General features: G+C 41.1%; 1 protein-coding gene across 15 annotated transcripts in view; it reads right to left on the reverse strand.

The window, feature by feature from the left end:
- Positions 1-27652, reverse strand: part of ptprt (protein tyrosine phosphatase receptor type T) — a 471678-nt gene that overhangs the window by 36694 nt on the left and 407332 nt on the right. For 10 of the 15 annotated variants that reach the window (XM_038297553.1, XM_038297552.1, XM_038297551.1 and 7 more), the window contains 4 exons: positions 20337-20422; positions 15920-15956; positions 15717-15814; positions 15502-15618 (listed from right to left, as the gene is read on the reverse strand). In XM_038297553.1, coding sequence (XP_038153481.1) covers positions 15502-15618; positions 15717-15814; positions 15920-15956; positions 20337-20422 — 338 coding nt within the window. The remainder of the gene's footprint in view (positions 1-15501; positions 15619-15716; positions 15815-15919; positions 15957-20336; positions 20423-27652) is intronic. The other 5 variants (XM_038297556.1, XM_038297554.1, XM_038297557.1 and 2 more) reach the window with 1 other exon arrangement.

The following is a 27652-nucleotide window of genomic DNA, read 5'->3' on the forward strand; positions in this document are numbered from 1 at the left end:
GATTTAAGTATTTGCTGTGTACAGTAGTTGGTTCTTAACTCTGTGGCAAAGACAATTACTATGACTAGGAGCCACAAAATCATGTCCTCTGCCCGCCTATGTAGTAAATTCTCAGTCATCCGGTTCATGGTAAATCAGGCTTGATTCTAAGGAAAGCGGACATTTCCTCATCAATCCAGGATTCTTGGGCTTTCTGTCGGCTCCTCCAGAACAATCTGTAGCTGGAGCTCTGATGTTTTGCGCAGCATGGAGGTCAATCTACCTTAGGGCCCCCTTCACACCTTAACCATTTAGCCAGCGTATGCCTGACTACCTGAATCTCCTTAAACGTCGGCATACGCTGAACTTTCAATGATTTCTTTTCAATTTTGGGGGTATACAAAGCGTATTCATAACGAGTCCAGAACTTATGTCCAACGACAGCCTAACTCATGCATAACGCACGGCAGCCTACTGCCCATGAAATTATGCACAAGCCAATGTCCTGAGGGGGGCAGCAATGCGCCCAGAGGCGCCTGGCATTGCTCTAGCTGCAGTTTACCGCCCGCCAAAAAAAATAAAATAAAAAATAAAAAGAAAGAAGATTTTTTGTACGTCAGCTGGTCTACATCTTCAAGATGTGACAGAGGCTTAAGCAAATCAAAGACAAACCCATCATTCTAATGGTTGTAGAAATCTTTTGCTGTGTATTGTTTTTTTTGGCCATTTAAATCTTGTTGAGTGTTGCTTTGATTCTTCAAGATGCTTTGAAGCTGAAACCACACTCCTGCCCCTCTTTTCAGTTATAGTTATTCTTCTACAAATATGGCTTCCTTCACCCCTCTTTTAAACCATCTGTCCTCTCTGTCTAAATTCTGAAGTTTTTTTTGCTCATCAAATATTTGTCCTTTGCTCTTGAGGTATCCAGCTGAATTTGCCGAAGGCTAAAACAAACACATTCTCAGAAAAAAAATAGTTTTTAAATATAAAAAAAAATATAAAGCTGACTAATAGATTCTCCATTACTAAATTGGTACATTATTTTTTAGATTTGTGACAAAATATTGGAGCATGCAAAACACAAATTTATCTTCACAAAGTCTCAGAAGGGCAAGATTTATGTACAAAATGAAAATGAAATTATGTTATGGAGCCTAGGGGGAAGTTCAACTGAAGAAAATGATCACTCTCCTACATCCCCCTATGACACAGCAATCAGTTTAGAACCACGCCTCCATGAAAGCCAATCAGCATCCAAAGTTCATCTTAAAAGGCCTCCGATAGGCAACTAGTCTGCTACCTAGTGTGCAGGCAGTGGCTGTGCTGTCTGACTTCATTCAGATGACCCCGTTTCAACCCAGCTCAATCCCCTCCTCCACCATCTTAGCTAAAACTTCATCAGTGTCATTCCTCCCGGACTCTTACTGCGTTTCACGTCTCATTTCAAAAGCCCTATTCTTAGCTCCTGTTCATGCATATCTATCAAAATTCAGCGCTAATGTTTCCGCCAAAGACAAAGTCATTGTATCAATAAATTTCTTGTAATTGTCTTTTCTCTTGGTGTCAGATTTTCAGATTGAATTGTTTTTATAAAGTGTTCTTCGTTGTTGGCATTCATATAAAAATACTGGTGTGATAACTTAATGTATGTGTCATGATCTGGCCTGTTTGCTCCTCCTTAATTAGTAATTCCTTTTACTCTTCGTTTTCCCTCCCTGCCTCAATTATAATTTATTCCTCTCACCTGTTTCCTGTTGTTTATATTCAGTTCAGCCTGAGTATTTGGCACCAGATCATTATTTGTCTTTCTGTTAGTGTGTCTGTTCAGTTTTTGCCTTGGTTCATGTCCTGGATCCTAGCAGCCAGTGGAAAGAGGGTCTTTGTGTTTGTCTCGTCTCCTGATCGTCCACTGTTCCTCACCCGCAGAGTCCTCTGGGTTTTTGGCTCTATATGTGGGGAGGTTCAGTTTTTATCCAAGTAAGCCTGGCTCCAGGGAGGAGACCAGTTTAAAGGTCCTGCATCAAGTTCTGGTTCCACGCCCTGTCTCGGCTACCCTTGGCCACTGAGCCTGCTCATCTGCACCTGATCCTGTCTGCTCCTGTGCGTGACCGTCTGGCCATGCTTCAGACTCTGTCTCTAACCTGTCTGGGAGCTCTGTTATTGCCTGGAAGCCTGGATCCTGCCTCCTGTTCTGTTCCTGCCTGATCTGCAACCTGTTCTGTACGTTCCTGCCTGATCTCTATCCCTGATCAGGATCGGCTTCCTGCAAGAACTCTGGAACTGCATCTTTGGGGACATTCTTGGACTGGACTTTTTAACCAGGTAAGTGACCAACTCAGATAATCATCTTCTTTCAGATGATCGTGGTCACTTACCTGTGTTTCTCCTGCAGAGTGTCTGTGATTGGGCAGTGCCCCGCTCCCCATCCTGCAGTATCCGCGAGCCACAGCTCCGCTTTTTTTTGTTTTGTTTATTTAATAAACATTTTGAACTTTCCTACTGACTGTCTCTCCTTGAATACTGGGTCCATCTGTCCGTGTTTCATGACAGTATGTTTGATTGGTTTTTGGTATACGTCTATTTTAAATGTATAGTTCCCCTGGAGAAAACTCCACCAGGCGCCACTGCTACCCAGGGTCCTGAAGACCACCAGTCCAGGAGGAAACTGGGGAACTTGTGTGAAGTGGCAAGCAGCAATGGCGTCGCTAACTGATTTTTCAGTATGTAAACCAAAGTGATGCTTGTGCAGAAAAGTTTGTGGTGCAAGCTACTGAGCAAGTTACTGACTCTGAGATATTTCATTTGGTTGATTCTTCTATTTGTATTTTCATTTTCATTCTCTGTAAAGTGACCTTGAGTGTCCAGAAAGGTGCTGTTAAATAAAATGTATTATTAATATTATTTTGTGATTTATTTGAAACTTGATCAGGTTTCAAACCCCTGATAGCATAGTAAAGACCAGAAACCTTTTATGAAACTCAACCAGCAGGGAAAAAATATCTACTTTGTTCTTATTTTGAACGTAGACCTCCGTCACACCCTGGGATTCTACTTCCTTCTTTCAGGAGATATTTTTTCCACCAAACTATGTTCTTCTTCTTTAATTATTCAACACAATCGATGTCCCTTTCTGCTTCTAAACTGAGAAAGCTATAATGTCTCAAGTTCAGTTTACTCTCTAAGAATAGAAAGCGAAGAGGAGCTGTTGTTTTTGCATTCCTCATTCTAGTTCAGGTCAAGCAGAGCTGTGGAGGGTTTTCCTTTCGAATGCGTACCTGATGATAGCTGGAGAGGAATGGACGGTACAACAAGGGGAGAAACTGGAGAGGTCAAGAAAATGAAATGAGGGTAAGAAAGAGAGTTCAAGAAAAAAAGATTAGATGGGAGACCGAGGAAGATAAGGAGTGGTGGAAAAGGGAGGCATGGAGGAAAGAGAAGACTGAGGTGAAAAAGACGTAAAAAGAGTAACTGAGAGAAAAGGCCAGAAAGCCACACGGTAATTTAATAAGTCCACTTTCCATCGATCTGCTCCTCTCTATGATGGTGAAATTACTTCTTCAAATCAATAGGTGGTATAAAAACATGGCCTCAGATTCATGAGGCCTGGTTTAAAAACATATACATTACTAAGTTTGGTGGGAAATGAGAAGATCTGTGATAAATATGCATCTGGAGCCGATCAGTTATTCACAGACGGACATTTCAGAATGTTTATTAACTTACTTTTATTCTATCAGTCATAGAAACGTGCAGTTTCTCAGTACCTCCTCTTTTTTCATATAAACTTTGATCTTTTTATTCCTTATCTTATCTGTTATACAGTAGTAGACATTCAAATTTCCCGCTTTCCTTGGTCGGCCCCTTCAATTCATTTTTAAACATTGTCCTTTGTACTAAAATATTCTTTCTGTCATGATTTGTGGACATTAAGATCTAAAGAGAAGCGCCATCTCCAGGTCAGACCCTGTAATTGAAGTCGTAGAAAATCATATTTAAATGTCAAATCATTCTGACTTAAACATGTATATAAATGTACTCTTTGTCAGGCCGTATTTTCCCGAAATCCAGAAGATTTCTGTTTAAAAAATAATCCTGTCTTAAAATCTTTTTTTTCGTTATCTTATGCAGGCCAGTTAGTTATACGTCAGCCTGAACACCTAAATTTGGCCAATCATATATCAACGGTCATCTGTCAATCAAATGTTTTCGTCATAGCATCTTGATTCATATGTTGCTGCTAATTTACGCAATGGTTAAAATAAGAAATATGAATAATTTCCTTTCCCATTGAGTTCTGTCCCAGTGTTCACAGGGATGGACGTCTGTGTCTTCAGCAGGCGTAGAGCTAACAGAACTGGCAGCGTTGTGAGGCAAGGGCTCAAACATGTACGGCTGTAAGCCTTCTACACCAAACCAAGCTTCTGCCGCCCTGGCGTCCTCTTCCACAACATCTTCGTCCTCGCTTTCCTCCTCTAAATAAAAATTGTATGATGGAGGAGACTCATCCACGACCTCCGACACTAAACTCTCCTCCTCTTGCATGTTTCCGCTGTCCATAGCGTTCCTTGACAGTGTCGTTTCTAAGTCACCAATTTAGTGCTACTTTGTCCCAATGGAATTTCCCATTGGGAACCTACTAGCAATAAGTTGCTAACTGGTTAGCTAGATGCTTTAGAGAAACCTGCCAAGACCAAACTTGCTTGCGAACCTTCCGCCACAACAATCCCGCCCCCTTGATAAACGACCAATGACATTCACTTTATTCCCTCGTGTAAAGTCGGGCACCACTCGGGAGAATTCAAAAATCCAACGGTTGGAACAGCCGCTTCCCTCTGAGTTTCAGTCGAGTCAGTTAAAAAACACAGGACATGTAGAAGGCCAGTGGCTGGAAGTTGGAGGGTATTTTGCTGGGAATTGCAGGGAAGTGTTCTACTATTCAGCTGGTGTTTGACTGGGAAGGGCCATTTTGCATGGCTGCTACTGACATAAACTGCTCTGACTGCTGTTCATTAACTTCCACACCCAGTCTTTACTTTATGGGTTTGCTGGATCTGGATGTTCTGGGACGCTTGGATAAAGCGGTTTACTATAGGTTTACCTTGATGAGGTCAATGAAGTTGTTGATATAGTCTGGTTAGGCATAGGCCGCTGATCTGGCCGGTATCATGGCATGAAAAGTCACAGCTCACTGTTCCGATGACATATAACCTTTATTTAAATTGATAAATTCAGTAGAATCAGTGCATTAAAAGTATTCATTGGTTCAAATGATGTGTTTACTGACTCATTCAGTTCATTCAACTTTACTTTTGGTTTTGAAGCTAAAATGAGCTGCTGTGGTCACATAGTGTTTACATTTCTGCTTCTCTACATTACTAATAGCCATTAATCACGGCTCTGATTGCTTCGTATTCGTCCTCGTTAAAGGATTAAAAACGTCATTACAAAGGCAAATAAACATTAACTCGCAAGGTAAAATGAATACTTCCTGACTAAACTCACGTAACAGCAACACTCAGTGGTCACGTGACTGAATGAGGAATTTTGGGTCGTATGGTATGTTAGTGAATTATTTTACAGAGTTTATACAGCAATGAGTAACTGTAAATGAATGCTTTTTAATGGTTTTCGAAATATTTTTAATGCCATCAACAAGTACCCATGACTTTGAATCATATATTCATATATATATATATATATATATATATATATATATATATATATATATATATATATATATATATATATATATATATATATATAGGGCAAAATCATCTTCTTTACTTGTTGGGAGCTGGAGAAATCCCATCTTTCTCCAGCAGAGTCCGCCGTGGATCCTCTGAGGGAGCTCCCTGCACAGCTGCAGCTCGTCAAGATCATCAGAGGATCCACTACTTAAGCTGTCTTCAGACCTTGCCTCAACGCCGCAGTGTTGTTCCAGTTGGTCAGCGCTAAAGCCTAGATACTCTGAGTATCTCCATGACTTTGAATCCAGTCTGGATTCTAACTATTATCTCTGTCTTCCAGGAAACCTGTGCCTCCTCTGAGAAAGCTCTGGAAGAGCTAACCTGCCGAGCCGACCCTCTGAGCCAAACCCTGAAGATCCCTCTGAGAAACCTCAAGCAGCTCAGGACTGAGCTGGGACTTCCAAGCCAAGGTCTGTTCTAACAAGACGTGAGACGCTGAAGCAGCTAACGGACTCTGCTGATGAACCCTTCTCCAGAACCAACAGTGACTCTCCCAAAGTTAACCTCAAGAACCCACAAGGTACAATCAGTGAACTTCTGGAAGTAAAACCCTGCCAGCAAACCGCTAACTGTGCTATCTCTCACGCAGACTCCGGTGAACCAGTATCCAGGCCCCGAACCAGAATAAGTACATTCTGTGTGTTTGTGCTTTAATAAACTGTTGAACTCTTCATCCTTGTGTCCGTCAGTGGTGTTCTGCATAACTGGGTCGCCTTCAGTGAACCCATCATGACAGAACTCTGCGGCCAAACTCAAGGCCCAGCAGATCACCTCACCCGTCGACTGGAGGAGCAGGATGCCCAAATTCAGGGACAAACCCAAACGCTCCGTGAGTTATATCGTCTAGTTGGCACTCATAACCAAATGCTACAGAGCTGTGCTAATTTCCTAAACAGCGCTAATGCTCCACCACAACCATTTCCGGGTCCAGTTCCTCCTCCAAGGTCACCGGCGGTGACGTCATCAGAGTTCCGTCCTAGTCTCCCAGAAAGATTCTCTGGTAACATGAAGGATTGCAAAGGATTTTTATTTCAATGTCGGTTGATTTTCCAGAACTCCCCTGGCTGTTTTTCCTCGGATCACAAGAAGATAACTTTCATTCTCTCTCAGTTAACAGGAAGAGCCTTGGAATGGGCTCAGGCAAGATTTGCCGCTGACGATAGTTTAAATTGCTACTACTCTGATTTCATTTCTGAATTTACCCAGGTCTTCAACCAGGAAACTGACCAAAGTATTGATTCTAGAGCTCTTTTCAACCTTAAACAGGGAAACTCTTCAGTGGCTGAATTTTCTATTAACTTCCGGGTTAAAGCGGCAGCTTCCGGATGGAACCAAAGCGCCTTGAAAGGAGCCTTTTTCATGGCATTAAACGAGCACATTAAAGATGAACTCGCAACCCTCGACGAACCTGCTACCCTCGAAGATTTAATTCGACTCTCCATCAGATAATAGAATTCCAGCCAGAAACAGTTCTAAGAAGCAGGGTACAATTTCTTCTGCCTCTCATAACGTGACTGTTTGTTCTCCCTCTACAGAGCAGTTGCCCATTCAGAGGTCTAAGCCCCAGTCTCTACCGTTGCCTGTTCAGGCCTCACATTCGGGCGAAAGGAATGTCGAACCCATGCAGGTGGGACACACCAGGCTCACTCCAGAGGAGAGAGAAAGGCGTTTTCTAAGCAAACTATGTATCTACTGTGGTGAGAGTGGACACTTCATCGCTTCCTGCCCGGCAAAATCAAAAGCCGGGGCCCGCCAGAGGATCTGAGGAGTCTGGCGGGCCAAATAAACACAAAGAAATCTCCTCGACTGTTACTGCCTGCCACGCTTTTCTGTGCTAATCAAAGCCTCTCTTTTTCTGCTTTCATCGACTCAGGCTGTGAACGTAACCTAATCGACTCTAACCTCGTCCAGCAACTCCAGATTAAAACCATTCCCCTTTCTCAGCCTCTCAGTGTATCCGCCATAGACGGAAAAAGACTCCATCGAGTTACCCACCAAACTCAGCCCCTCGAGCTACTTCTGTCAGGTAACCACCGAGAGACAATAACATTTTTTGTTTTTCCCTCTGCATGTTCCCCGCTGGTGCTCGGGTTCGAATGGTTGGAGAAGCATAATCCTCACATAAACTGGACTGAACGTCTTCTGGAATCATGGTCCACTTCATGCCACGAAACATGCCTTCGTTCTACTGCCCCCTTGGTGGGGTCTCCTAGAGGTGGGGGGGAGATGGACTCTCCTGACCTTTCTTCAGTTCCCCCTGAGTACCATGACTTAGCCCCTGTCTTCAGTAAGGTCAGTGAAACGTCCCTACCTCCACATAGACCATACGATTGCGCCATTGAACTTTTACCTGGTGCTCCTCTTCCTAGCAGCAGATTGTATAACATTTCCAAGCCCGAAAGAGAAACGATGGAAAAATACATCAATGAATCATTAGCTGCTGGAATAATTCGCCCATCATCCTCTCCATTGGGCGCCGGGTTCTTCTTCGTGGGTAAGAAGGATGGTTCCCTGAGACCTTGTATTGACTATCGAGGTTTGAACCAGATTACAATTAAAAACAAATACCCACTGCCTCTTCTCGCCTCTGCTTTTGAACCTGTACAGGGAGCAACAGTGTTTTCTAAGTTGGATTTAAGAAACGCTTTTCATCTCCTTAGGATCCGTGAGGGCGATGAATGGAAAACTGCCTTCAAAACACCCTTGGGCCAATTCGAATACCTTGTAATGCCCTTTGGTCTAACTAACGCCCCAGCCTGCTTCAAGGCCCTAGTAAATGATTTTCTCAGAGACTTTCTCAACGTGTTTGTTTTCGTGTACATTGATGACATTCTCATTTACTCCAAGGACCTCGATGAACACAAGAAACATGTCCGTCTTGTCTTACAGAGACTACTGGAGAATAAGCTGTTCGTGAAAGCCGAGAAGTGCGAATTTCATCAATCTTCAGTCACCTTTTTGGGGTTTGTGCTCGAGGGCGGCCAGGTAAAACCTTCAGAGGACAAGATCAAAGCAGTCTTAGACTGGCCAGTTCCAGAGAACCGCAAACAATTACAGAGGTTTCTAGGGTTCGCTAACTTCTATCGTCGGTTTATTAGAAACTACAGCCAGACCGCCCTTCCATTAACCTCCCTGACTTCTGTTAAACGCACTTTTCAGTGGACTCCCGAGGCTCAAGCAGCATTTGAGAAACTAAAATCCTTGTTTTGCAGAGCTCCTGTCCTCATGCAACCTGATCCTGCTAAACAGTTTATCCTAGAGGTGGACGCTTCAGATTCTGGTGTTGGAGCTGTCCTGTCCCTGAGGCTCGATTCAGACCAAAAGATACACCCTTGTGCTTTCTTCTCCCGTAGACTTTCTTCCGCTGAACAAAATTATGATGTGGGTGACCGAGAGCTCCTGGCTATCAAACTGGCATTGGAAGAATGGAGGCACTGGCTGGAGGGAGCTGAGCACCCGGTTCTTGTATGGACAGACCACAAGAACCTGGCTTACATCCAGTCCACCAAACAGGCTAATCCTCGCCAATCCAGGTGGTCAATCTTCTTTTCTCGGTTCAACCTAATTATCTCCTACAGACCCGGATCCAAGAACGTGAAGCCCGATTCTCTCTCTCGTCTCTACTCCGTCGATCATCCCGAGACACCTGAACCTGTCCTTCCAGCTTCATGTACAGTGGGAGTGGTCAACTGGGAGATAACTGACCTCATCAACTCAGCCCTGGCCACTGAACCCGATCCAGGTAACGGTCCATCTAACCGTACATACACTATATTGCCAAAAGTATTTGCTCACCTGCCTTGACTCACATATGAGCTTAAGTGACATCCCGTTCCTAATCCATAGGGTTCAATATGACGTCGGTCCACCCTTTGCAGCTAGAACAGCTTCAACTCTTCTGGGAAGGCTGTCCACAAGGTTTAGGAGTGTGTTTATGGGAATTTTTGACCATTCTTCCAGAAGCGCATTTGTGAGGTCGCACACTGATGTTGGACGAGAAGGCCTGGCTCTCAGTCTCCGCTCTAATTCATCCCAAAGGTGTTCTATCGGGTTGAGGTCAGGACTCTGTGCAGGCCAGTCAAGTTCATCCACACCAGACTCTGTCATCCATGTCTTTATGGACCTTGCTTTGTGCACTGGTGCACAGTCATGTTGGAAGAGGAAGGGGCCAGCTCCAAACTGTTCCCACAAAGTTGGGAGCATGGAATTGTCCAAAATGTCTTGGTATGCTGAAGCATTCAGAGTTCCTTTCACTGGAACTAAGGGGCCAAGCCCAGCTCCTGAAAAACAACCCCACACCATAATCCCCCCTCCACCAAACTTTACACTTGGCACAATGCAGTCAGACAAGTACCGTTCTCCTGGCAACCGCCAAACCCAGACCCGTCCAACAGATTGCCAGATGGAGAAGCGCGATTCGTCACTCCAGAGAACGCGTCTCCACTGCTCTAGAGTCCAGTGGCGGCGTGCTTTACACCACCGCATCCGACGCTTTGCATTGCACTTGGTGATGTATGGCTTGGATGCAGCTGCTCGACCATGGAAACCCATTCCATGAAGCTCTCTGCGCACTGTTCTTGAGCTAATCTGAAGGCCACATGAAGTTTGGAGGTCTGTAGTGATTGACTCTGCAGAAAGTTGGCGACCTCTTCGCACTATGCGCTTCAGCATCCGCTGACCCCGCTCCGTCAGTTTACGTGGCCTACCACTTCGTGGCTGAGTTGCTGTCGTTCCCAAACACTTCCATTTTCTTATAATACAGCTGACAGTTGACTGTGGAATATTTAGGAGCGAGGAAATTTCACGACTGGATTTGTTGCACAGGTGGCATCCTATCACAGTTCCACGCTGGAATTCACTGAGCTCCTGAGAGCGACCCATTCTTTCACAAATGTTTGTAAAAACAGTCTGCATGCCTAGGTGCTTGAATTTATACACCTGTGGCCATGGAAGTGATTGGAACACCTGATTCCAATAATTTGGATGGGTGAGCAAATACTTTTGGCAATATAGTGTATGTTCCATCTTCTGTCAGGTCCCGTCTTATCCAGTGGATGCATGCCGCCAAATTCTCTGCTCATCCTGGAGTCAGTAGAACAGTAGCTCTCATCTCCAGACGCTTCTGGTGGCCCTCTCTCCACAAGGACGTAAAGGAGTATGTGTTGGCTTGCCCCACATGTGCCCGTATCAAAGCCTCACACCAACCTCCTTCTGGCCTGCTTCAACCACTTCCTGTTCCCTCGCGTCCCTGGTCCCATATCGCCATTGATTTTGTCACCGGTCTCCCTGTCTCTCGAGGTATGTCCACTACACTCACCATTGTTGACCGCTTCTCGAAGTCCTGCCACCTTGTTCCCCTCAGAAAGCTTCCCACGGCCTTCCAGACAGCTCAGCTCCTCATTAAACATGTTTTCCGGCTTCACGGCATCCCCCAAGAGATCCTCTCGGACAGAGGTCCTCAATTCATCTCCCAGGTATGGAAGGCATTCTGCTCTGCGCTCGGCTGCAAACACTCTCTCACCTCAGGTTACCACCCCCAATCGAATGGTCAGACCGAGCGCATGAACCAACAGTTGGAATCCACCCTTCGCTGCCTCACATCGAACAACCCCGTGGATTGGAGCCAATTTCTCCCATGGATTGAATATGCCCATAACTCCCTCAGATCTGCATCCACTGGACAATCCCCATTCCAGGTCAGGCTCGGGTATCAACCACCTCTTTTTCCCGCAGATGAGAGAGAGATATCAGTGCTGTCCGTCAATCAACACATCCCCCTCAAGGGGATGTCTCGAAAACTCTCCCCAAGATTCATCGGACCCTATAGGATCACTCGAGTCATCAACCCCTCAGCTGTTCGTCTCCAACTACCTCAGTCCCTCCGAATCCACCCTACATTCCACGTGTCCCAGATCAAGCCTGTTTCTTCGAGCCCTTTGTGCCCACCGTCCGACTCCCACCACCCGCCCTGGAGGTCGATGGCCATCCGGCCTTCACAGTGCGCCGCATCGTGGACTCCCGTCGACGAGGTCGCGGATGGCAGTACCTCGTCGACTGGGAGGGCTACGGACCGGAGGATCGCCAGTGGGTCCCAGGCTCGTACATCCTCGATCCTGCACTCATCGAGGAGTACGAGCGTTCCCGCCCATCTACCTCTTCCGGACCGCCAAGGGGCGGTCGTTGAGGGGGGAGTACTGTTGGGAGCTGGAGAAATCCCATCTTTCTCCAGCAGAGTCCGCCGTGGATCCTCTGAGGGAGCTCCCTGCACAGCTGCAGCTCGTCAAGATCATCAGAGGATCCACTACTTAAGCTGTCTTCAGACCTTGCCTCAACGCCGCAGTGTTGTTCCAGTTGGTCAGCGCTAAAGCCTAGATCCTCTGAGTATCTCCATGACTTTGAATCCAGTCTGGATTCTAACTATTATCTCTGTCTTCCAGGAAACCTGTGCCTCCTCTGAGAAAGCTCTGGAAGAGCTAACCTGCCGAGCCGACCCTCTGAGCCAAACCCTGAAGATCCCTCTGAGAAACCTCAAGCAGCTCAGGACTGAGCTGGGACTTCCAAGCCAAGGTCTGTTCTAACAAGACGTGAGACGCTGAAGCAGCTAACGGACTCTGCTGATGAACCCTTCTCCAGAACCAACAGTGACTCTCCCAAAGTTAACCTCAAGAACCCACAAGGTACAATCAGTGAACTTCTGGAAGTAAAACCCTGCCAGCAAACCGCTAACTGTGCTATCTCTCACGCAGACTCCGGTGAACCAGTATCCAGGCCCCGAACCAGAATCAGTACATTCTTTGTGTTTGTGCTTTAATAAACTGTTGAACTCTTCATCCTTGTGTCCGTCAGTGGTGTTCTGCATAACTGGGTCGCCTTCAGTGAACCCATCATGACATTACTGTCGACAAGCTGCAGCCATGTCCCAAATTCCTCGTTTTCCAGCCACTTTTGTTGAAATTCTGTAGCTTGATGATCAACAGAAAGCAGTTCTGCACAAATATGTAGCTTTTTTTTTATTAAAGCATTTTGAATGCCAAGATAATCACATTAAATGAATTTTAATGCCAATTAAGGCATTAGTTAAAAAAATTATTTAATGACTTTTAATGACCCGCGGAAACCCTGTTTTATGCTATAAACAACAAAATGCTGGACATTTTTCACTTGTGATGTATTTAAATTTGTACCTACTATCAAATTAAAAACTATGTGTTTTCTATTTGAACTTTAATACCCGCAGTCAGCTACAGCATCTAGATACTGAAAATGTGTTTCCTCTCTTTATTTCTGGGAGCCGTTCACTAGTTAAATCCACTTCGAATGGATTATATGTGCTGGAGGACAACATTAAGCGCTTCTCTTCGGCGACACGTGTGACAACAAGGTGACATCTGTTTGGCACAGTAAAGAACTGACACGCTGAAACCAAAGTTGCAATCTTCTTTTCTGCATGCTTTGTGAAAAATTCTACTTTCACAGATAAAATGAACTCTTTGAAAATAGTACCTGGCATCCCCCTCTCACCCACAGCTTTCCTTTAAAGCAGAGTCTGACTCTCAAACACAGGCTTCCTTTTTGTGATCATCCCTCCCCCCATCTATCCTGCTCTCTCCTTCTCTCTTGCATGTTTCTCTTTCTTTGAGACTGTTGTCGTTCTTTGCTCCGCTCAGTTAGTCTCTTTGGATGTGCCATTAATAAATGTTTTCCTTAAGATCCTGCTCTCATTATTCACTGCAAGTGAAGCATTTTAATTGTTACCTGGAACCTGTTTTCTCTCTGCCTCTGTTTCATCCGAGTGAAAAAAAGGAGGGAAGATGGGACGTTTTGAATCTTAGTGTGTGTTCTGCATACTAAAAGACATGTCAGGCATCAGCCCCCCCCCCACCGCACACGCATACACAGAGGTGCTATGGATTAATGGCTGCCTAAATGCGCTGATGGCGAGGGCCTCAAGACTCGTCTTGATAAGCTGCTTTTCGTATGAGTGAAAAGGAGAATATGGGATGGGGGTAGGAAACAGGGTAAAGAAGCAAGAAAACCGTGACTGAAGTCGAAAAAAAGAAGTTTTAAGATGTTGGTATTTAAACTCTGTCAGTGAAAGTAGAAGTCTTTGACTTAAGGCTGATGTAATAAAGCTATCTTTCCTCAAACACAGACCTGTAGACCCTATAAAAAAATTTGGTCAATAAAGTATATATAATCAGATGATTATATATTTCGTTCATCGAAAATCTGACTTTCATACGATAGAATATCAGCCTGTATCTGGTCTGTTCCTGTTTGTCTTTGACTCCATCCTGGAGAGAAATATCAGCTGTGCTCCTGCCATCAACACCTTTGTTTCTAGATGTTGGAGATCGGCCTGTTTTTTCAATGTAGTCCTGTTTCTCTGACTGTGACTGGCTGGATGTGCTCTCTTCATCCTCTGACATGGGAGCTGGCTCTGAGCTCATCTGCCTGGCTGTGTGTTTCCTGGATCGGGCAGCATTTTACAGTTGCTTTTTTTTAATCACAAAAATTTTTTTTATCAATTTGCAAAATATTTGTTGGTTGCAGCCCTAATGAGACTAAGAAATAAAACTGAGACTAACAGACACAGAGGTGGGACTAGAAAACACAATGAGACACAGAATGAAAAACACAACAAAAATAAAAGATAAAATGCTGCAAGTAGCAAAAAAAAAAAAAATGCAAGCAGTGGCGGATTTAGAAAATTTGGGGCCCTAGGCAAAGACAGACAGGGGGCCCTTTGAACTGAGAAGACAACACATCAAACAGACCCATTATACAGATAGAGAAATGTTAATAGAATAGACAAACATTATTTATTCTATGTTTTGTCCCTCTCTTCTTGTCCCTTTTCTTCTTGTTTTCCTCTATATGTTTTGTGCTCAGCTGATTTTTCATACTGTCTTAAAAGGAATGAAAGATTTTTTCCAAGCACTAAGCTCACTTAGCTGATTGCTCCTTCCTGTGTTTCCAAAAGTAAATAACCCAGTCCTTCTTTTCACTGTAGACAAGCCTTTATCTGCTTCTCTGTTCTCCATTTTTCATTTGGATGAAATAATAGCTGCATGAATCATGACAGCAGACAAGATAGAGGAGAGCAGGAGGCGGGGTTACCAATCTACTCGCTCTGGAGAGCAGAGTTCGCTGCTTTTAGATGTTGTCTACAAAGTGTCCAGTAGCAGAAAAAAGTTGGTAGATTTGGTGCTAGGTGCTTTTTTAAATTAAAGTGCTAGAGGGGTCTGAAAAGTCGCTAAATATAGCGACTAAAGCACTAAGTTGGCAACACTGCTCTTCACACCGTTTGTTTTCAAATAGTTTGCTGCTGTCTGTTTTGACCTTTCTGAAAATTTTTATGAAATAATTTTGTATCAAAAACATAATTAATGTGCACAAAAAAAGGACTAGTTGTATTAACCATACATGTAAACAGAGTTTTATGGGGCCCCCAGAAACTTGGGGCCAAAGACAACTGGCTAGTATTGCCTAATGGTAAATACCCCTCCCTGGCTGCAGGTTAACTAAAGCTGTAAAATAGCGCTACTTAGCTTAAAAAAATCTGGACATTGCTACCAATTAGTGTATATGTGCCAGACCGTTAGCAAAAACATAAATGGGAGGCTGTTTAGAGGATTTCTGGGGGGAAGAAAGGAAAGGTAGGTTTTTCTTTGAATCTTTTAGCTTCCATTGATCTGTTTCAGTTTCCCATTTATACCTTCACTGGGGGTCTGCACCGTATGGGATGATGACTGGTAGAGGAGTACCGGTTTACCTTTTGGACAGTAAATGTCCGGATGACATATTCAGCCAGGGGCTCGGTTTCTATCAGGGTCACCTTGATATCTCCGTACACCTCCGTCTCATCGGGCCAGTAACGAACACACTTCACCTGGAAGACACACGTCACACAAACATGATTCTTCCTCACAGCGCCTGGCGAGCACAAAAAGGACTCCAACACATCCTAAAAGGTACAGATGAACTCACCCTTCCCACCTCCACCAGATTTGTTACCATGACGATAGAGGCTGAGTTTTCCTGCCAAACCATCCTCCAGAAATCTCTCACCGTCTCCTGCATGGGTCCTGACAGAAACACAAGAAGGACAAATCAGAAAGAAAACATCATCAGCGGTTGATTCAGAACGTTAAAAACACGTAAACTCACAGTCATTGTTCAGGGTTAATTACCTTGCGTTGCGATGTAATGTCTGGGTCTGTGATAGCCCTGTCATTCAGAAACAAAGAGACATTAAAACGCTTTTTAATGTTGTTTACATCATTCTCAATACAATTCTGGTCGTATTTTATGTCTTATTTCCATCCTTAAAAATCTTCTACTCTCTAATTTAATTTTAATATCTTTGTTTTTTCCTTTTTTTTTATTTACCCAGGTGCTGTTTTATGATTGAAGACATCAGAACATAGCTGTCGCTAATATGATGGGCAGTTCTAGACAGGGGCCAACTATCGAAATGGCCATGGCCCCTGACGAAATAATACAAAATGAATTGATGATAAATAAATTCTGACATACACTGGAACAGAAACAGCATCTTACTTGGACCAACTTAATATTTTATCTTTTAAGCTTTACTTGCTGATGATATATATTAACCACAAATCAAGCTCTATTATTTTTTTCAAGATGTTTTCTCCTCTATCCAGGAGTCTTTTTTTTCTGTCAGCTCCACCAGGTCCATCCATACTTGGATCACTGATGTTGAAGTCTATTGTTTCTGGGTTTAGTGTTTGGCTATTTGAACCATGATGAGGGCTTTTATGTCATTTTAGTTCAGTGAGTTCCAGGTAAGAACTGTAGATGCTTGGATGCTGGAACCTTATTCTTCTCCCTCTCTGTTTAGTGATGTTTTTTCCTTTTTAACAAAGATGTCATATCACCCCTCTTTCAATCCATCTGTCCTCTCTGTCCAAAATCTGAACGTTTTGGTCACCAAAGGTTATTCCTATGGTCTTAAAGTCCAAGAAGGGGGCTGGCTCCCTTATGCTGCTCCATAGGTTTGTTTAGTTCTTGTTTCTTCAATTTAGGAGGAACAATATGAGGAACAATTATAGGAATATTTCTATACAATATAAATATACAATATAGGAGGAACAAATGGTCATCTAAATGATTTCTACATATTCCAGTTTAATATGTGAAAAACTTTAATCTAATCTAAATTTAGACTTTAATCTCAGATTTGTGATTTTTTTTTCTCAGAATCCTGACTTTAATCTCTGAATTCTGACTTTTTTTCTCAGAATTCTGACTTTAATCTCAAAATTCTGACTTTAATCTCAAAATTCTGACTTTAATCTCAGAATCCTGACTTTAATCTCTGAATTCTGACTTTAATCTCTGAACTCTGATTTTTTTCTCAGAATTCTGACTAAAATCTCAGAATTGTGGATCTTAATGTAGATGGGCACCATGAAGGAAGAGATGTGGAATCACTCAGCTTTACTGAAAGGAGATCTCCACTTCCTGTTTGTGAAACCAGGGTCTCTCCAAACACTAATCATGCAATTATTGCTACCAACTTCCCCCAGTAAAAGAGATAAAGAGAGATAGAACTGTGCTGGGATTAATGCATTTATCATTTTCACTAGAATGACTGACAATTAGGAGGACCACTTATTCAGATGATCAACCTAGAAATTAAAGATCGTCCTCTATACTTCCTTTTCTAAAACCATGTGTGAAAATTGCTGATTATTTTAGGCCTGTTGGATGCTGAGATCAGAGGAAAATGATATTGAAATGTATGGAGTGCAATGTGTGCCAAAGCACAAATTTGAAAAACACACAATCCAGAAATGAAACTTTGAAAAATGTCTTGTCTAAAAAAGAAGGTTTAGAGTGAAAATGGATTTGCTCATTTATCTTTTAGGAATTCTGTTTATTTTACTGATTATATATTTTTGGTTTGAAATATCCCAGAAATGTCAATGAAAGAGCTAGCCAGAGTGCGGGGCTAATATTGATGCTGTGCAAGTAAATTTAATGTATTAAGTTGTAGTGTTTTCATCCTGGTCTTTCTTTCTTGCTCTGATGTTTTTTAAATTGTTTTCTTTCTTATTTTTTCAGTTCTTTCTTTCTTTGAAAATACTTTATTTATAAAGTTATTATTCCCCCAAAAAAAGGGGGAATAATAATAAAGCAGCCTCTTAGGAAGAGATATCCTGTTCCTAAATGTCATGATAAAAAGAAAAGATAAAATGGCCAAAAAGGTAAATCCCAAAGAGTGAGTAGCTAAAACAGGAGGGATTAATCACCACCTCATCAGCTGGATGGTAGAGCAGTTTGGATATTTGCTGTATTTTTCCTATAACCTAAAGACATGACAGCCGCTGCTGTTTATCTGAGAAGGACTGATTTTGTTCTCTGCTTCAAGACTCTCATCACTTTTGCAGCAGATATTTAGCAATTTGTGTTCAAGGCTGAAATGTGGACTGGAAATGTGTGAAAAGCTGCCAAAATGTCAAGAAAGCCATTAAACAACCCAGAGAGAGTCCTTAGAACCGCTGCAAAAGCTCACTTTACGAAACACAAGAAGGTCTGGCTGTTTTTAAGCAGCACAGAGAGAAAGAGGTGGTCAAAAAGTCACAATTCAAACCATTCAGATTTATCATCATTTTAAAGTTTGGATAAATAATCCTCCTTTTCTAAAACCAACTGCTGATTATTTTAGGCCTGTTGGATGCTGAGATTAGAGGAAAATGATATTGAAAAGTATGGAGTGCAATATGTGCAAAAGCACAAATTTGAAAAACACACAATCCAGAAATGAAACTTTCAAAACACTCCTTGATAAAAATAAAGGTTTAGAGTAAAAATGTATTTTCTCATTTATCTATTAGGAATTCTTACTGATTTCATATTTCATATTTCATATACTGAAAGAGCTAGGCAGAGTTAGCCAGTGGGCGGAGCTAATGTTGAACCTGTCCAATGCATCTAAATTTATGTATAAAGTTTTAATGTTTTTATCCTGGTCTTTTCCTTGTATGATCCTGGTATTTTTGGTTTAAAATATCCCAGAAATGTTCATGAAAGAGCTAGCCAGGGTTAGCCAGTGGGCGGAGCTAATGTTGATCCTGTCCAATGCATTTAAATTTAATATATCAAGTTTCATTTTAAGGTTTGGCTATTTTAGTTCTGTTGGATGCTGAGATCAGAGGAAAATTGTATTGAAAAGTATGGAGTTCAATGTGTCCCAAAGCACAAATTTGAAAAACACACAATCCAGAAATGAAACTTTGAAAATCTTTTTATTAAAAAAAGGAGGCTAAGAGAGAAAATTTCTTTTTTATTTGTCTTTTAGAAATTGTTTTTATTTTACTGATTTTATGTTTTCAAACTTTATCTTTTTTATTTTCTCTTATTCAGCTCAAGTTTTTCGAATTGCAATCTGTTCAAATTGCATTTTAGAGATAGCATTGTCTTCACTTCAAGATTAAAATGCTGTTGCTAACAACCAGCAGACCAATAGAACTACATCTTTGCTCCAGAGGAAAGCCCACCCCCAGGATGGAGAGAATCTGGAAAATGCTTCTGAAAAGAAAGAATTTTGTAAAACTTAATCTGAAAAAAGAAAAATTATGAGGAAAATATATATAAAAAAAGGAAAAATAAAACTGCTAAAACAGCAACAAATACTCTACGAGTATTTTGTTGATGAAGTTTTTTTTATTCTTTTAAATTCTCTGTTTACAAAACATGTTCTTTACATCGTTATTCAAAGCTCACTTCTTAGATGTGAAGAATTTCTGGATTATTTGACTTTTTTCAATTAATTTGAGGTTTTATTTAGGGATGCACGATATTGGGATTTTGGCCGATATCCGATATGCCGATATTTTAAAACTCATGTAGCCGATAACCGATATCGATACCGATGTTAAAGCTGGACAAAAATAAGTAGTCATTGAAAATAGCAGTTTTGTTATCCATTTCTGACACTTTGAAAAATAATATACTCAAATATATTTTCATATGCTGATATCAAATTGATTTTTAAAAACACGGTATCGATCTATTTTACTTTCAAAATCTCGTGAAATTTCATCGTTCTGTTACAAACTCTCGTGATATTTTGCAAATTCTTGTGAGATTTTGTTAGTAAAATAGATCGATACCGCGTCAATATATCAACATATAAAAATATGGCAAAATTTTGTGAATTTCGGGGGATTTCATAGCATAACGATGACATATAGCAATATTTCATTAGTAAAAGAGATTGATATGGTGTTTTTAAATGGCAGTATATCATCATATGAAGATATTGTGATATTTTAATGTATCAATATTTTTTCACTCGTCTTTAGAAGTTTTTAAGTCTGTAAAAAATAAGTTTTTGAGGAAGAAGAAGAAGTAATATTTTTTTTATTTTTTTTTAGACTTTAGAAACTCAGAAGCTGATCAAATATCGGGTTAAATATTGGTGGGGTGGCCGATGTCCGATATTCAGTTTTAAGGCCGATACAGGCAGATACCGATAGGGGGGCGATTATATTGTGCATCCCTAGTTTTATTATATTTAGGGGGGGATTTCTTTCATTAGTATATTTCTTTATAATTCCTTAATCTGTGTTTACTCACATCTATATAGTTGGCGTTAATGTAGTCGGAGTGAGGGTCTCCGTCCAGCAGCTGCAGTCGGACTCTGGTGTGATCGTCTGTGGGATCAGATAGCACAAAAATACAACAAGCCTAAAGTTACTTTTACCCACAGATCGGAGAAGCTAACTGTGTGGGCGGGGAGCTAGCTACCAGGGAGCAGATTCACATCAACACAGCCACAATCAGTCCTCTATAATCTGGAGATCATTTCTGTTAAACGTGTTAAAACCTGCTGTTAGAAGGTCTGACGTCAGCTGGTTTCAGAGCAGAAACGCTTCGGCTCAGAGTAGATCCACCTGGAAAACCTGTTTTCTTCCACTTCATTCAGTTTTACTGAGATCAACTGATCTCCAACATTAAACAATAAAGTTTCAGCAGCAACATTATTTAAACATGTCAGAAGTAAACTGCAGCTCCTATTCGCTGTCAAATAAACCACAATAGAAAAACCAGATTAAAGCACTTTATATTATAATGCGTATAAATATTATAGTGTCATATTTTAATTAATTCATATTTTAAAAGCCTGAACTTCTTCTCCCTTTAAATGAAGATTTTTCTCCTAAAGGGGATATTTGATGTAAAAGCTTATTGTTTTAAAGTAAATAAAAGATTCATTCATCTCATTCAGAGATTATTTGAAGTCATATCGATCAGCCCGAACAAAATATACCACCAAATACATTTATGGGAATTTCCCATGAAAGCAATAAATGTATCATGAAAATAAGCAGACGTAAATCTGAATTCTATTGCTTCAAATATTCAATGTAGCATAACTTATAAAATACACAGATATACAATTAAATGTCTTGTTTAATAAAACAAATAAAGTTAATTATTAATGTAAAAAAATAAATATTTTTAAAAATGGGTGTAATTTCTCTCGCTCGTAGACAGCTGGAGATAGGCACCAGCACCCCTCATGACCTCAGCTGGGATTAAGCGTGACAGATATGGATGGATGGAATTAATTTACCATTATAAGTTTAGAGTGAAATCATTTTATGTATTTTCAGGGCACTCTTGGTTCTAAAATGTTTGTGAACTTATTAGAGAAGATGTGCTGCCACCTGCAGCAGGTTTAGATTGCAGAATATCTGCACTGAACACAACTTTGTTTAATTTTTTTAAACATGGAAAAAAATGGGACTGAAATAAAAACCTTTCCACCTAACCAGATGCTGGAAGTCAATTTAGGCTCAAAAAGTACTAAACAGTATCAGGAGAGATGTGTGATATATACACTCACCGGCCACTTTATTAGGTACACCTGTCCAACTGCTCCTTAACACTTAATTTCTAAGCAGCCAATCACATGGCGGCAACTCAGTGCATTTAGGCATGTAGACATGGTCAAGACAATCTCCTGCGGTTCAAACCGAGCATCAGTATGGGGAAGAAAGGTGATTTGAGTGACTTTGAACATGGCATGATTGTTGTTGCCAGAAGGGCTGGTCTGAGTATTTCAGAAATTGCTGATCTACTGGGATTTTCACGCACAACCATCTCTAGGGTTTACAGAGAATGGTCCGAAAAAGAAAAAACATCCAGTGAGCGGCAGTTCTGTAGGCGGAAATGCCTTGTTGATGCCAGAGGTCAGAGGAGAATGGCCAGACTGGTTGGAGCTGATAGAAGGGCAACAGTGACTCAAATAACCACCCGTTACAACCAAGGTGGGCAGAAGAGCATCTCTGAACGCACAGTACGTCGAACTTTGAGGCAGATGGGCTACAGCAGCAGAAGACCACACCGGGTGCCACTCCTTTCAGCTAAGAACAGGAAACTGAGGCTTCAATTTGCACAAGCTCATCGAAATTGGACAATAGAAGATTGGAAAAACGTTGCCTGGTCTGGTGAGTCTCGATTTCTGCTGCGACATTCGGATGGTTGGGTCAGAATTTGGCGTCTACAACATGAAAGCATGGATCCATCCTGCCTTGTATCAACGGTTCAGGCTGGTGGTGGTGGTGTCATGGTGCGGGGAATATTTTCTTGGCACTCTTTGGGCCCCTTGGTACCAATTGAGCATCGTTGCAATGCCACAGCCTACCTGAGTATTGTTGCTGACCATGTCCATCCCTTTATGACCACAATGTACCCAACTTCTGATGGCTACCTTCAGCAGGATAATGCGCCATGTCATAAAGCTGGAATCATCTCAGACTGGTTTCTTGAACACGACAATGAGTTCACTGTACTCAAATGGCCTCCACAGTCACCAGATCTCAATCCAATAGAGCATCTTTGGGATGTGGTGGAACGGAGATTCGCATCATGGATGTGCAGCCGTCAAATCTGCGGCAATTGTGTGATGCCATCACGTCAATATGGACCAAACTCCCTGAGGAATGCTTCCAGCACCTTGTTGAATCTATGCCACGAAGAATTGAGGCAGTTTTGAAGGCAAAAGGGGGTCCAACCCGTTACTAGCATGGGGTACCTAATAAAGTGGCCGGTGAGTGTATAACCTTATTTTAATCTTTACCAAACTGTTTTTTTTTTTTTTTTTTTTTTTTTTTTTTGTAAAGGCATAGAATGTGACTTTAAGACTTTAAGATCATTTTGAGGCATATTTCAGTACACACATAAATTAACTGGGAACACACTAAAGACTGGACTGAAAAACAGATTTTTAGACACCACTTTTCACAGCTTAATAAAAAAACAGGTAGAATATGTGAATCCAAAAAGTTAAATTCAACAGCAGCATAGGTGTGGATATTGCGGCGACGACAGAGTATTAGCACCAGGCTAGAGATTTTTTTTCTTCTTTTTCAAGGATAAAGTCGTAACATTACGAAATAAAGTCAAAACATTACGAGAATAAAGTCAAAACATTAAGAGAATAAAGTCGTAGAATTACAAGAATAAAGTCGTAACATTATGAGAATAAAGTTGTAACATGAGAATAAAGTCGTAAAATTACAAGAATAAAGTTGTAACATTACGAGAATAAAGTTGTAAAATGAAAAGAATAAAGTCGTAACATTATGAGAATAAATTCGTAAAATTACAAGAATAAAGTCGTAACATGACGAGAATAAAGTTGTAACATTATGAGAATAAAGTTGTAAAATTACGGGAATAAAGTTGTAACATTACAAGAATAAAGTTGTAAAATGAAAAGAATAAAGTCGTAACATTATGAGAATAAAGTCGTAACATTAAGAGAATAAAGTCGTAAAATTACAAGAATAAAGTCGTAACATGACGAGAATAAAGTCGTAAAATTACGGAAATAAAGTTGTAACATTATGAGAATAAAGTCGTAACATTATGAGAATAAAGTTGTAACATTACGAGAATAAAGTTGTAAAATTACAAGAATAAAGTCGTAGCATGACGAGAATAAAGTTGTAAAATTACGGGAATAAAGTTGTAACATTATGAGAATAAAGTCGTAACATTACGAGAATAAAGTCGTAGCATGACGAGAATAAAGTCGTAACATTATGAGAATAAAGTCGTAACATTATGAGAATAAAGTCGTAACATTACGAGAATAGAGTCGTAACATTATGAGAATAAAGGTGTAAAATTACAAGAATAAAGTCGTAACATTATGAGAATAAAGGTGTAAAATTACAAGTATAAAGTCGTAACATTATGAGAATAAAGTCGTAACATTATGAGAATAAAGTCGTAAAGTTATGAGAAACAAGTTATATTTTTTAACAACTCTTACAAGAAGCCTTTCTTCCCTAAAATGAGGAATATGGAGCATCATGTAAAGTTATTCGTTGGCGCTGGTTTGACAAATAAGAAAATCTTTTAGCACCAGCATCAAATGGGGCAGGATGTCAAAGTGGACTCTGGAAGCTTTCTTTCTTAAACGGGTTGTTGAATGATGACTTAATTCTCGTAATATTATAACTTTATCCCCATAAAGTTACGACTTTATTCTCAAAGAAAAAAAAAAAATATATATATATATCTAACCTGCCCTAATACTCTGTCGTAGGATATGACTAGCAGAGGTGGAAAGTAACGAAATACATTTATTCAAGTTACTGTATTGAGTAGGTTTTTTGTGTATTTTGTATTTTTCAAGTAGTTTTTAAAATCGGTAATTTAAATTTTACTTGATTACTTTTTGAGTGAAGTATTGTATTTCGTTACATTACAAATCCCATCCGTTACTGAGTAAAAAAAAAAACTTTGGAAAACCAAAAGGAAGACAAAAAATCGGGCCCGGAAGCACTACAGTGAGTGACGTGATCAGCATGTAGATCTAGGCTACCAGGCGCCAAGTCTTTCCGTAGGAGATTGGGAACGAGATGGAGGTGGATCAGGAGAACGACGACGGTTCAGAGAACGTTTCACTAGAAATGCTAGCTGAAACATTGAATTCTGCTGACCAAAACGACGAAAATCCTTGGCCACATTTGAAAGACTGCTTTTCATTTAAATTCAAGAGGGCCAACAGTATCATCATGCAATGCCAGATGTGTCTGCCAAAGGTGACTGAACTGGCAGCATTCAATAACTCCACATCTAATCTGCGGAAGCATGTTTTGGTAAGTATTTAGTGCATTGGTACTTCAAACAAAGTTTTCATGACTAACAGCCAATTAGCAAAACAACCTGTTTCGTGGCATTGCTAATTTTTTTCTAGCACAGGGGTCAGCAACCCACGGCTCCGGAGCCGCGTGCGTCTCTTTCATCCTTATACTGCGGCCCTGAGTGGCTTGGGAAAATAAATTGCTAAAAAAAAAACTAAGTATTTCATTTAAGTCAGTGTTTCCCGCAGCACTATCTTGGCGAGGTTGACAACAGTTTTTTTTTTTTTTTTTTAAATGTAACTAAGTAACTTTTACTTAAAATACATTTTAAATTAGCTACTTATTACTTTTACTTGAGTAATTTTTCTGATGGGTCATTTTACTTGTACTTGAGTAATATTTCATCCAAGTAGTGGTACTTTTACTTGAGTATGATATTTTAGTACTTTTTCCACCTCTGATGACTAGTTTAACCAGCGGTTACAATCTGACCCGTTCAGACTCCATCTTCATCACATGTCACAAACAATAAGGCCAATTTTTTTTTTGCTTTCTCCACTTCTGAAAGTCATTATTTTGTTCCAGGCTCTGTGATAGCCAGCTATATTATCAGGATGCACATGAGGGTGATTACGCCTAATGGGAGGCAGTCATTTGGCTTAGTTGTGTCATAGCAACAGGAGGTAATTGCAGATGAGGCGAGCATAATTCGCTCTGATTATCTCTAGTTTGCTCCTCGTCACCTACTGTCTTTGGCTGCTTGCTTAACACTCAGATTTTTTTTTTGCCGCCCCCACTGTGAGCTAACATGATAATGTGAAGAAAACAAGAAGAGCAGAAGTAAAAGAGAGCCAGGAGCTGAAAGTAGTGAGAAGAAATGACTGACAATCCTCAGGAGAAAACAAATGGAGGAGATTATCGATGCCACATCTATTTTTATTCAATTAGAACATATAATCTGTGTATAAAATGTACCCTACCTCAGCCCTCCTCTCCTTTGTCATCTAAGTTTAAAAAAATAAAAGGTCTTTCATGTTAAGTCCACTCATTTACTTAATAAACTGCCAGTAAAAGAATGTTTTGTCTTATCTGCTCTGAATGCAAAGCTCTGTGGGGCTGTGAAACGCTCTCCTTCCACAGCAGCTTTTAGAGGAGGATCTTTTGTTGAGCCGATGACTCAGACCTTCAACTGAGACCATTTCCTCTGCACTCGCTGTGGCGAAATGGGAGCAATTATTTTGTCAAGTAGGCGTTGACATTTTGGGAGTCTGAATGAACACCTTAGAAAAGATGTGAGTTTTTTCTGTTGACGTCAGCCTCAAAGTAAAGTTCTCAGTGATTGAAATTACAAAGACTGAAGAGATGCAAGCTAACTGAGGCAAACATGAGGCTGCTGTGTTGGGATCTGGATGGATGGGTGCTTACATCTGCATAAACTCACCAAGAAGACTTTCAGGTACCCGAAGTCTTCAGTTACCACTGGAAGTAGCTGCTAGCCTTTTAACCTTTCACATGTAGAGCACTGCAGCCGTAAATATAGGGAAAGTGAAACATTGCGGTCACTCAGTCGTACCCACAGCAAAGGTCACAAAGGACCAGGGGCCAAATCCAGCCTACCAAGGCAATTTATTTGACTCTTAAAGTCATAAGGAAGCGGCTGTTCCAATTGTTGCATTTTCGAATTCTCCCGAGTGGTGCCCGAGTTTACACGAGTGAATAAAGTGCATGTGATTGGTCGATTATCTAGTGGGCGGGATTGTTGTGGCGGAAGATTCGCAAGCAGGTTTGATTGTGGCCGGTTTATCGGAAGCATCTTGCTAACCAGTAAGCAACTTAGTGCTAGTAGGTTCCCAATGGGAAATACCATTGGGACCAAGTAGCACTAAACTGGTGACTTAGAAACGACACTGTCAAGGAACGCTATGGACAGAGGAAACATGCAAGAGGAGGAGAGTTTAGTGTCGGAGGTCGTGGATGAGTCTCCTCCGTCATCCATTTTTTATTTAGAGGAGGAAAGCGGGGAGGAAGATGTTGTGGAAGAGGACGCCAGGGCGGCAGAAGCTTGGTTTGGTGTAGAAGGCTTACAGCCGTACATGTTTGAGCCCTTGCCTCGCAACGCTGCCAGTTCTGTTAGCTCTACGCCTGGTGAAGACACAGACATCCATCCCCGTGAACACTGGGACGGAACTCAATGGGAAAGGAAATGATTATTATTTCCTATTTAAAACGTTGCATATATTAGCTGCAACATATGAATCAAGATGCTATGAACGAAAAAATGTGATTGACAGATGACCGTTGATATATGATTGGCCGAATTTAGGTGTTCAGGTTGACCTATAACTAACTGGCCTGCATAAGATAATGGAGGAAAAAAAAAAAACACAGATGTGAAGACAGGATTTTTTATTTTTTATAGAAATTTTCTGATAAAGAGTACATTTACACGTTTAAGCCAGAATGATTTGACATTTAAATGTGACTTCCTGCCCCCTTCCTGCATCCTGTCCATGTCTGGGAGAACCTACCTACATTCATCTCAATTCGTCACGTCCTTCAGATGACAATCTTTGCCTAGTTTGAAAAAATGAATACAACATTTTTAGGTTTTACTACTTAACACTAATTTTTAAAAGAATTGATAAGTTTTAACTATGGCTGCTCAGTGGCGCAGTGGGTAGCACTGCTGCCTTGCAGCAAGAAGATTCAAGGTTTGATTCCCGGTATTCTGTCAGATGAACTTATCCGGTCAGACCATCATACCTGTGGTCAATACCAGTTTATCCCTTT

Source organism: Cyprinodon tularosa, unplaced genomic scaffold (assembly GCF_016077235.1).
Source record: "Cyprinodon tularosa strain WSP-4 unplaced genomic scaffold, ASM1607723v1 ctg390, whole genome shotgun sequence".
NCBI classification, from domain to species: domain Eukaryota; kingdom Metazoa; phylum Chordata; class Actinopteri; order Cyprinodontiformes; family Cyprinodontidae; genus Cyprinodon; species Cyprinodon tularosa.